The sequence below is a fragment of the Ctenopharyngodon idella genome, chromosome 7, assembly GCF_019924925.1.
Source record: "Ctenopharyngodon idella isolate HZGC_01 chromosome 7, HZGC01, whole genome shotgun sequence".
NCBI lineage: Eukaryota > Metazoa > Chordata > Actinopteri > Cypriniformes > Xenocyprididae > Ctenopharyngodon > Ctenopharyngodon idella.
Window position 1 is genome coordinate 46,839,792 of NC_067226.1, and position 11,541 is coordinate 46,851,332.

The following is an 11,541-nucleotide window of genomic DNA, read 5'->3' on the forward strand; positions in this document are numbered from 1 at the left end:
CTACATGAGACAAAAGCAAAACGGGATTGTATAATAGATTTACTACACAATGCATTTAGGACAAAGACAGAAAAAAGGCTTTTCATATTGGGCTGAGCGATATGGCCAAAAATATGATCACTATCTTTTTTTCTATATCATACGATATTGACATTTATCACGATGTTCATCCACCATCAAATGGGGAAGGAAATGCATTCCATATATTTGTTAGACCTTGAGAATGAATGTAAACTTGTTTGTTCAAAATTAAACTCCACAGTGTTGCTACCATTTAATTTAGGGCTCCATGAAATCCATCTGATTTTTCCCTAAATTCTGCTTTATCCATTTGGGTTTTTTGGGATTCTTTATGATTTAATACACATTTATATAAACTTTAAAGGGGTGGTTGATTATGATTTCACTTTTTTAACTTTAGTTAGTGTGTAATGTTGCTGTTTGATCATAAACAACATCTGCAAAGTTATGACGCTCAAAGTTCAATGCAAAGGGAGATATTTTATTTGACAGAAATCACGTTTTAAGGACTACAACAAACTGCTGGTAGAGACTACAATGAGCTTCCTCCCGGCTTGGTGACATCACTAACCCTAAAATTTACATAAACCCCACCCCTGAGAACACACAACAAAGGGGGTGAGGCCATGTTGGGCTGCTTTAGAGAAGAGGAAGAGTTGTTGTAGTAGAGTGTTGTTGACATGCCATCATTTCACGCCAGACTGCTTCACAAATGAATGCTGGATTTGCACAAAAGATTAACATGACGGCACATGCTAGTTGATGAGTTGAACCAACCCCAAAGCAACTACATAAATTTATCCACTAACCATTCAGAAACATCCAGTTTCATTCTAAAAGTTGTAACTTCTTCCTGAGTCTCTCCATCAGTGTCGACTCCGGTTTGAACAATGTAAGGCTGAACACCGTTACTGACAATCCTCATTTTGGCTGCGTGAGATTCTCCAGCTTTGTTGTTGCTGAGCAACCGAAGCGCGAGCTGTTAAAGCTCCGCCCTCTTCTGGAAAGGGGGCCGGGATCAGCAGCTCATTTGCATTTAAAGGGCCACACAAAAACGGGCGAATTTGACAAGCTATAATAATTGTGTGGGGTATTTTAAGCTGAAACTTCTGCTTTGTGATCAGCTGTTAGATTAATCCATATCATGTAAAAAAAAAAAAAAAAAAATGTCCAGAGCTTATCGTCATCGATGTAAATTTTATCGCACTCTCTATATGATATTGTTTACCGCCCAGCCCTATTTTCATATTTTTTCACATATACAGAAGAGCCTTTTTTAGAAAATCAGTACTAAATCATAAACAGTTATCTTACTACTTTGACAAAATGCCAAATATTTATAATATTAAAAAATAACAAAAAAGGATCCATTCATGTCAGACTTCCAATAAAGAAGTGCAATCACAGTCTATGCACAAATCACATACATTGAATGGTGAAACAAACACTTCACATCCCGAGTTAAAATAATATTTATTTAATACTAAATTCTTTATTTAAAGTACTTCCCCTGTTTACATGTCAAAAGTCTAACCCAAATACCACAGACAAGGTTCACACATCTTCCACGAGTTTCCAGTCATTCATGACAACTGGATAATTATCATTAAATACAATTTTCCATTGAAAACATTCTCAATTTAACAAAACTAAAATAGCAATTTTAAATAGCAGCCCTGATATTTCCAGGCTTTCCACTTCTGTTTAAAATATTATTGTCACATAAAGCATAAAAAGAAATCTCGCACCTGTATCTGGCAGGCAGCCTGTCTCATTCTGAGGAAGTTCTTTCTCTCTAGAAGAGCTCTGAAACGCCGCTGGAGATTAATGATTCTGCGCAGCACCTCCTGATGGAGCAGGTCTTGCAGCCGCTGACGCTCTATTTCACGCAGGAACACCTGCCATACAGACAGACGAGTCACATGCATGCAACACTGGACATTTCCAGCCATTATGTGTCATCCCAAAGGCATTAGAAAAAGTTACACTGTAGGAATTTAATTAAGTCCCATCACTGCCAGAGGTTGATCGTACCATGGTACGGCCCACTTGGAACCCTTCGGGAGTGAGATCCACCTGGCTCAGGTACCGTCTGAGAGCGTCCTGGCTGGCCTGGTTGGTACCCTCAGGTAACAGAACATGGAAATGTCGAGCAAAATCCTGGAGGGCATAAAACAGATTTTACGCCACCATTTCTTTGATGGCACACACACACAAAGTCATTCAATTTCTGAAGTGTCCAGGAAGTGACATTTCTCATTAAGGCCTGAAGACGCATGGCAGATTTCAGAACACTAACATCACTGTGATGGTATGATGGTATGGGTGGACAGTCTGCGAGGTTGTGTATGCAATTATTCCTGGCCACTTTTATTGCAGACTATAGAGAGCCTCTGTGACATCAGCTAACTACAACAGCTTCATATCTTACAGGAACTGCTGGAGGAGAAGACACTCAAGTTTTAAATTGTTTAATAAAGGATATACTCAAAGTAATGGACACAAAAGTACACAGACCCTGAAGTCCCACATTCATGTAAAGGCCAGATATAAACATTAGTAATAGTCAGGCTTGTCTTAAGAGACGCTATGAATTACTGAAACGGGAGAACAGTCTGTTTGAATTGTCAGTCATTAAAACATGTAAACAAACTCTGTTTGCATCAACTGCATGATGCTGTTTGTCTGGGCTGAATTTATGTTTCAGATGGTAGAAAGTGACCAAAACAATACAATCATCCCCAGACAGACACACCCAGGACAGGAAATGAACAACGGGAAATAATGATTTCAGCTTTGGAACTCTAGAAGATGAGGACAAGGAGTCAGAAATGAAAAGTTTGGGGGACAGTAAGATTTTTTTTGTGGTGAAAATCAAGTTTTAATGTTGTCTATATGTCTGTGTGGTGTCTTTAATATGCTTGATATGCACAAACCACGTGCAAATTCAACAGACAACACCATTGCTGAGTATTTTCTCTTTAAAACTGCAGTGAACCAAAGAGAGTCTCAAAAACTGTCTGTTTCCAACCGTCACAAACATGTGACCAATCCCGTTAGTATGTGGGCGGGGCTTTTCTCCACTAAGTTTCTATGATGTTCAAAGCGTTTCTAAGGATGCTGATTTTAGAAGGCAACTGTCTGACTCTGAGATGGTGAACATGGTATGTGTGACATTAGCAACATATTATTAGCTGTTTGATAATGTAATCAAGCCAAAGGCTAATCATATTAATTACTGTTACTTGCCTGACATAAAACACATTACCATTCTGATACATCGACTGTATAATTCACTCCACTGATTTGAAAACAAAAGATTCGTAAAGCTTCGAAGCTTCATGAAGCAGTGTTTTGACATCGCCCATCACTATATTGTGGAATAAAGTCGCTATTTTGTTATTTTTGGCGCACAGAAAGTATTCTCGTCGCTTCATAACATTAAGGTTGAACCACTGTAGTCACATGAACTGTTTTAAATATGTCTTTAGTAGCTTTCTGGGCATCTGAAAGTGTCTTGCTGTTAATGGAGGCCTCACTGAGCCATCGGATTTCATCAAAAATATCTTAATTTGTGTCCTGAAGATGAACGAAGGTCTTACAGGTGTGGATCGACATGAGGGTGAGTAATTAATGACTGAATTTTCATTTTTGGGTGAACTAACCCTTTAAGCACAAAATAAGCATATTAGAATGAATTCTAAAGGATCGTGTGACACTGAAAATATGTGAAATAATGACAGGCTTTGCCATCACACAAATAAAATACATTTTAAAATATATTAAAATGGAAAACCATTTATTTATAACAATATTTCACAATATTACCCATTTTACTGTATTTTTGATCAAATAAATTGGTGAGCAGAAGAGACTTCTTTCAAAACAAACATTTAAAAAAAATCTTACCAACCCCAAACTACTGTACAGTAGACAATATCCCACACCATCATACCTTCAGACTCAGGCTTGAGATTCAAGTGTTTCTATAGCAGAGATCAGTGTGTGTGAATCAGTCTCACCTGAAAAGTGTACTTGATGCTGTAGCCAGATTGTCGGATGCGCACGGTTTCCAGCATGCCTGTGTAGCGAAGCTGTCTCAACACCAGGCCATCATTAAAACGCAGAGGCAGCTGAAAAGCAGCAAGGATGTCAAACAGTAAAAACAAAAATAATGTATAAATGATATATGATTGAAATGGACTCACACACCTTCTCTGCATTCGATCGTATGCACTTCACGAAGTACGGCTCTGATTGACCAAGCGTCTCCATCAGCTTGTTGAGAGAGGCCTTAAATAGAGCAAAACACCACAAATCAATAAAGAAGCAGAATTTCTGGAAATCGACAGCATGTCATAGAGCAGGATCAGAAGAGGCCAATCAGCTTGTGTCATGCGGTAATGATGTGATTGCATGTAAAGGACCGATCAGCCTGCGCTCTCTAGAGTTTCATGACTGAACTAGATAAGACTTGTGTGTGTCCGTTTCTGTCTATACAGAGGAAAGCAGCTATTTTGGTGGTCAGGAATTCACTCTCTCTTCCCAAAGTGAGAGCCGCACAGAACAGGATGTGGGAAGTGAGGTCACCCACACATTTGTGCAGGCCTGCTGCCAGAACTGCCGAGCCCGTGAATGTTTACAGCTCTCTGTCCCAACCTGAGAAACTAGAGGGAAATGCAATTCTTCGCCAGCAGAGAGAAATGTCACACAATGCTGCACTTTATGTCACAAGGGGTCAGATTTTTTTTTTTTTTTTAAGTAACAGTTAAGGACATCCTGTCCAGACAAAAACAGCAACAAATAGGACTTTATAATATAGACTAATATAGACTTTAACACGCAGTTTTTTTGTTTTGTTTTTTTTGTAGTAAAACCGAAACAAAAGAGTTTCGAACGACAGAGCAAATAAAAGTGTTATTGTATCAAAGGTAGACGTGATGTCATTAATTTGGGTTTTTACTGGGTTGCACAGGGCGGAAATTACACCACAGTTACACAACGACAATAAGAAAGCAAGCGTGAGATCTGACCTGGAACTGAGCACTAATGCTCGGGGGTTTCTTCTTCTTGTGGAGGTGCAGCAGGGACTTTGTGATGCGGTCGTGTAGCGTCAGGTTACTCAGGTACTTCAGAGACTTGACATCCAGCAAGTGCTGCAGACGCGACACACAGTCGGACACAAGCATATATAGATCGGTTAAAGGTGGAGTTTACCCAAAAATCTGAATTCTTCAGCATTTACAGAACATCATGTTGTTCCAAACCCATGTGAACATTCGTGGAACACAAAAAGAGATAATATAAAAGAGACAAAAAGGGTATTCTGTATATGGCGATTCGCAGCTATCAAAATTATAGTTTATTAAAAAGTATCTTAAAAAAATGCCTACGTGATCATTTTACACAGTGAGCATAGCTATCAGGATCTAAAAAGGACAAAAAATGGTAACACTTTATTTTACAGTACCGTAGTTACACGTTACTACATGTACTTACTATAGTAATAACAGTAAATTATGCATAATTACAAGTAACTAACCCTAAACCAAACCCTAACTCTAACTGTAACTCTATAGTAAGTACATGTAGTTAATTAATAGTACTCAGTACTTATTTGAGTAATTACAATTTAACTATGGTGCTGTAAAATAAAGTGTAACCCAAAAAATGACTTGTATGGTGTAATATTCAAAGTCTTCTGAAGCCTTATGAGTGGAGAAAACAACTGAAACATCTGCCTTACGCACCAGTTATCAAATCTCATTCGCACTTTCGACATTTAACACGAGGACATGAAATTTTGTGGACACTTCACTAAATATTTCTATGTGTTTCACAAAAATGATCAGATTGAATAAAAACAACACAACACAAAAACAACAACAAAACAATAACAAAAGACAACACAAGAAAAAAAAAAAACACACCACACCACACAATACAACAGAACAACGCACAAACACAACATCACACAACAACAAATATGCAAGACACAAAACACAACACAATAAAACAAACACCACCACAACACACCACACAATACAATACAACACAACATACAAAACAAAACACAACACGACATGACAACAAAACAAGAATCAACAACACCACACAACAAAACACAACAACAAATCAAAAAACAACACAAAACATAACAGAACTATCATTAAGTGCCTTTAAAAAAAAATGGTAATAAAGCATATTATGAGATTCACACCTTGGGGAGACTGGGCTTCATCTTATAGTTTTTATTTCTCCTGAAAAAGAAGCAGCATAAATAACAGTGGTTATGATATTCCATAAGCCTGTTGTATGTATTTGATGACAGCGATGGCAGAATCTCACATGAGGATGCCATGGGCTCGCTCCAGGAGTTTACTGCTGGTGGAGTTGACGAAGATGCCGTCCTCCTCGCTGAAGGACCCGGCGGAGGACAGACGGTGTTGTCTCCCAGGACGCCCGTTCCAGCCCTCTCTGACAGGGACGGCAAAAAAACATGCATGTTAAACACAACAACATCTCTATTCCTCAAACTGCAATGAATGCAAAACCATTTTCATGAAATATCAGACTTCAGATGATTGACTTTAATGCAACTGTTTTTTATAATATAATATTTTCTTTTAAAGAATTCACTGTTTAAGGACTACAACAAACGGCTGCTAGGGACTACAACGAGCTTCTTCCCGGGTTAGTGACATCACTAACCCTAAAATGTACATAAACCCCGCCCTTGAGAACACGTAACAAAGGGGGTGAGGCCATGTTGGGCTGCTTTAGAGAAGAGGAAGAGTTGTTGTAGTAGAGTGTTGTTGACATGCCGTGAGCAAAGCGTGAGCTGTTAAAGCTCCGCCCTCTTCTGGAAAGAGGGCTAGGAGCAGCAGCTCATTTACATTTAAAGGGACACACACAAAAACAGCGTGTTTTTGCAAATTTGACAAGCTATAATAAATGATCTGTGGGGTATTTTGAGCTGAAACTTCACAGACACATTCTGGGGACACCAGAGACTTACACTATATCTTGTGAATGGGGGCATTATAGGTCCCCTTTAAAGAAGTTTACAGCTACTGTTCCATGTTGATTTATCATGATTTAGATATAAATGTGGCTTATCTGCTCAGTAATTTGGTGGCCATATTCTGTATTACAGCAGGTCACTGGAGCATGTGGTCATGAACTGTGAAGAGCAATTACCCATCAGCCTAGGATCTGCCCTCCAAATGAGCGAATAGCTCCACTCTGACATCACACAGGAAGCAGCTGCTCTTTCCTGGTGTTTTGCGATTACTTAGTAACCCAAAAAGTGTGTGGGGTTGCAAAACAGATTATAGGGACTTTACAGCGCAACAAAAGAGCTGTTGTGAGCCACTTGCTCTGGATATCAGGGCTAATCTCAGTGCCATGCAGTCATTAAAGCATGAAGACCGTGGGTCATCCTCTGGGTATCTGTGGAGTCACAGCTCTAACTCTACACCCACACAAAGAACTTAACAAGCCATGTGAGTAGCAACCAGGGGCTCATTGTACACACTTTATTTACCGCTCAGAGACAAAAAAAGTGTCTAAACAATACAGTGGGGATTTCAGAAACCTGGCTACTTACAGTAAAAAACAAATGACATGCAGGTTCTCCAGGAAAATATCATCAGAGCACTAGCAAAATGTTTCCCAAGACCGCTATGTCATGCGCACATCCATTGGAATTATTCGTTTTATGAGGGATATAAAATCAGTTGTTAATTATATTTTCATATATTACATATATATACTCAGGGCTTGACATTAACACCCGTCAAACCGCCAAATGTGGGTGTATTTCAGCAGTGGCGTGTAACACAGTCACTCCTACTAGCCACTATAATATTTACATTTTTTAATTGTAGTCTTTTAAAAAGGCATCTGAAATAATATACTAAGTGCAATGTAGTGTTGTCAAAAATATCGATTTTTCTGAAAATATCGAAATATCAGAAACGCTTCCGATACTCATTTTCCGCAGAATAGATACATGATACCAGCTGATCTTTCTCTCTCTCATCTCTCCGACTGCGAGTCGAAACACAAACCAGCATCGTTTCATTTGCTCCAAATGAATATTGTTTTTTTAATTCATTACTCATGTTTATAGTTGTGAGGGAAATATAACCTTTTTCAGCTTCCCAAAGAACCCAGCATTAAGGGAACAGTGGATGCAGTTTGTTTTCCCGGGACAGCATCTGAGTTGTACAAGTGTGTTTGTTTGTTCCCGGCATTTTTGTGATGAAAGCTTTATAAACAAGGCCCAGTTAGATCCCGGTCATGAGTCGGAACCACAGGTGGTAAGTAAAACTGCATCAAATGTCTGTTTTGTTGTCAATCGGCGTGTAAGTGCATATAATGTAAACAACACGAACGTATAGTGAATCAAGTTATCCAAGGATAATGTGATGACGTATTGCTCGTGACTCTTTAGCTCAGCCTGCGGCACGCCTCCTGGAGCTTGACTGTTTTCGGAAAGAAGCGGTACAGCTGTAGCTGTCTTTTATAAATCTGATGAAACTAAAGACTCTTCGGAGATATGAAGGATGCAATACTACCTTATAGGTACTCAAGATTAAGTTGGTCCCTCTTTGCAGCTATAATAGCTTCCACTCTTCTGGGAAGGCTTTCCATTAGATTTTGGAGTGTTTCTGTGGGAATTTTTGCCCATTCATCTAGTAGAGCATTTCTCACAAATGCTCTGTTGGATGAATGGGCATAAATTCCCACAGAAACATTGCAAAATATTGTGGAAAGCCTTCCCAGAAGAGTGGAAGCTGATGTTGGAGGAGAAGGCCTGGCTCGCAATTTCCGTTCCAGTTCATCCCAAAGGCGTTCGACAGGGTTGAGGTTAGGGCTCTGTGCGGGCCAGTCAATTTCTTCCGCACCAAACTCATCCATGAATTTTGCTTTGTGCACTGGGGCACAGTAATGCTGGGATAGAAAAGGTCCTTACCCAATCTGTTCCCACAAAGTTGGAAGCACAACATTGTCCAAAATGTTTTTGTATGCTGAAGGATTAAGAATTCCCTTCACTGGAAGTAAAGGGCCCAAACCCTGAAAAACAGCCCCATACCATTATCCTTCCTCCACCAAACTTTACAGTCTGGCAGGTAACGTTCTCCTGGCATCCGCCAAACCCCGACTGCCAATCAGAGAAGTGTGATTCATCACTCCAAAGAATATGTTTTCACTGCTCCAGAGTCCAGTGGTGGCGTACTTTACACCACTCCATCCCACGCTTATTGTACTTGGTGATGTGAGGCTTGCATGCAGTTGCTCGGCAGTGGAAACCCACTCCACGAAGCTCCCGCCGCACAGTTTTTGTGCTGATATTAATGCCAGTGAAAGTTTGGAACTCTTCAGCAATGGAATCAGCAGAGTGTTGGTGACTTTTACGCACCATGAGCTTCAGTTCTCCACTTACAGTTGACCGTGGAATCTAGCTGGGATAAAATTTCACAAACTGCCTTATTGCAAGGTGGCATCCTATCACAGTACCACGCCTGAATTCACTGAGCTCTTTAGAACGACCCATTTTTCCACAAATGTTTGTAATTGCAGGCTGATTTCCGCACTTTTTGGTTTTCTAGCCTTTCACTATAAGAACTGCTCCCTCCGTCATCCAGAACACACAATATTACAATTATCTAATGATTGCCCTGTGAAAGAGCTCCTTCCTACAATATGAAGCCACCAACATATTTACATGTATTCAGAGCCATTTATACTGGGTGAAAAAAGCATCAAGTGTGATATAACCAGTAGTGAACCATGACTCTTAAACCTTGGACCTCCTAAAACCCCTCTACAACCGCTATTTATTTGCAATCACATTCGTGCATATGTAAATGTGAAACATGTTTAGGAGCCACTGTATCTGTGAGGGATACATGACAGGACAGTGGTCAGGTGTGAGGCGCTCTTACCGTTGATTGAGTGTGTTGCTTCCCTGCAGATCAGAGAGTGGCGTGCGAGGATTCCTCCTGTTCACACCTGAAACAGATCACAAAGCCTGTACAACCAGACTGCTCCGAAACACACGGGTCATATGGAAAATGAGTGAGAGGTTATGTGAGGACTGCGTAATGGTTTTCATGAGAATAACAGGATATGATGTTGATTAATTCACTGCTGTTGATGCAATGAAATGTATGAACATTCAATTAGAGGTGAATTACTTGAAACATGCTTCTGTGAATCACACACACACACACAACCACACACACACACAGTGACTGGGTTCAAACATCCACATACAAAAACACCTACAGATTCTCATTGTAACTAAAGCTGGGTGATATATTGAAAATCTTGAGTATCTTTAGGTTTGTTGTTAAAAATGACAGACGTTTTCTCTTTTGGTCCAGATCAAAATAACGCAGAGAACCGAACTACAAGTGTGAACTAGTGGTTGAACGACTTCAGATTTTTTAAAGTCGACATTTATGTGATGAAAGTCGAGTCGATGTTGATTAGTCGCTGATGACGTCGCTGATGAACAAATAAGCCTAAAAATATGGACTTCAAAGATTTCTTATGCTGTTGCGCTCTCTATAAGACCAGCGACTAGTCGACATCAAGCTTAAAGCATCATGGCAGAGCATTAAAGTGAACTAGTCGACTAGTCGGTGCAACCCCTAGTGTGAACACACCTTTAAATACATTTAAATTTGAATTAGGGCTGTCAGCGTTAACGCATCCGATTAATTCGAAATCCTTAACACGTTAAAATAATTAAATGCAAATGACGCAAATAAATTACTGAAGCAGGTTAAAAAAATTGTTTCATCAACGTAATTTATGTCAAGCAGTTAGATGTTCTTGGAAGATGGGAGTTTATTACTCTGAGCATCTACAATGGCGCAAGCATCTGTAACCTTGGTGGGCGGAAATGCCTATTCTAGCCGTTTAAACCGATCTTCGCTTCTCTGTTCACTCTAAAAAATAGCTGTAAAAAAAGAAACAAATTTACACAGTAAAATACCGTTTTCCATTGAAACAGTAATATACTGTAAAAATAATGCATTCTGGGTAATATTTGTAGTTTTGAGAAAGCAACCTATAGGCTACTTTCTTGAAAAGGACATTGTAATATACAGAATGCATTGTAATATACACAAGTAATATACTGTAAAAACAATGCATTCTGGGTAATATTTATCATTTTCGAGAAAGTAGCCTATAGGTTACTATATAAAAATAAAATTACCCAGACTGCATTTACGGTATATTACTTCTATATATTACAATTGTTTTTATGGTATTTTACTGTTTCATTGGAAAATGGTATTTTACTGTATAAATTTGTTTCGTTTTGTACAGCTATTTTTTTTAGAGTGTGTTTGCGATTAGATCATTTTAAGTCACTAAACTAAGTTTAAACAAAGTTTTCAGTCCATTGATCCAGTAAACAAATTCATTCAAACAATCAGTCCAAAACAGCACTAATGTAAAGAAAACAAGGCTAATTACATCAGAGATGGCAGAGAGAAT

At 39.1% G+C, this 11,541-nt stretch overlaps 1 protein-coding gene across 11 annotated transcripts in view; it reads right to left on the reverse strand.

The window, feature by feature from the left end:
* The window catches only part of myo9aa (myosin IXAa), a 142,923-nt gene that overhangs the window by 24,865 nt on the left and 106,517 nt on the right, over positions 1-11,541 (reverse strand). For all 11 annotated transcript variants that reach the window (XM_051899192.1, XM_051899191.1, XM_051899197.1 and 8 more), the window contains 8 exons: positions 9,975-10,041; positions 6,370-6,498; positions 6,242-6,281; positions 5,055-5,177; positions 4,234-4,314; positions 4,044-4,154; positions 2,056-2,181; positions 1,770-1,919 (listed from right to left, as the gene is read on the reverse strand). In XM_051899192.1, the coding sequence (XP_051755152.1) occupies positions 1,770-1,919; positions 2,056-2,181; positions 4,044-4,154; positions 4,234-4,314; positions 5,055-5,177; positions 6,242-6,281; positions 6,370-6,498; positions 9,975-10,041 (827 nt within the window). The remainder of the gene's footprint in view (positions 1-1,769; positions 1,920-2,055; positions 2,182-4,043; positions 4,155-4,233; positions 4,315-5,054; positions 5,178-6,241; positions 6,282-6,369; positions 6,499-9,974; positions 10,042-11,541) is intronic.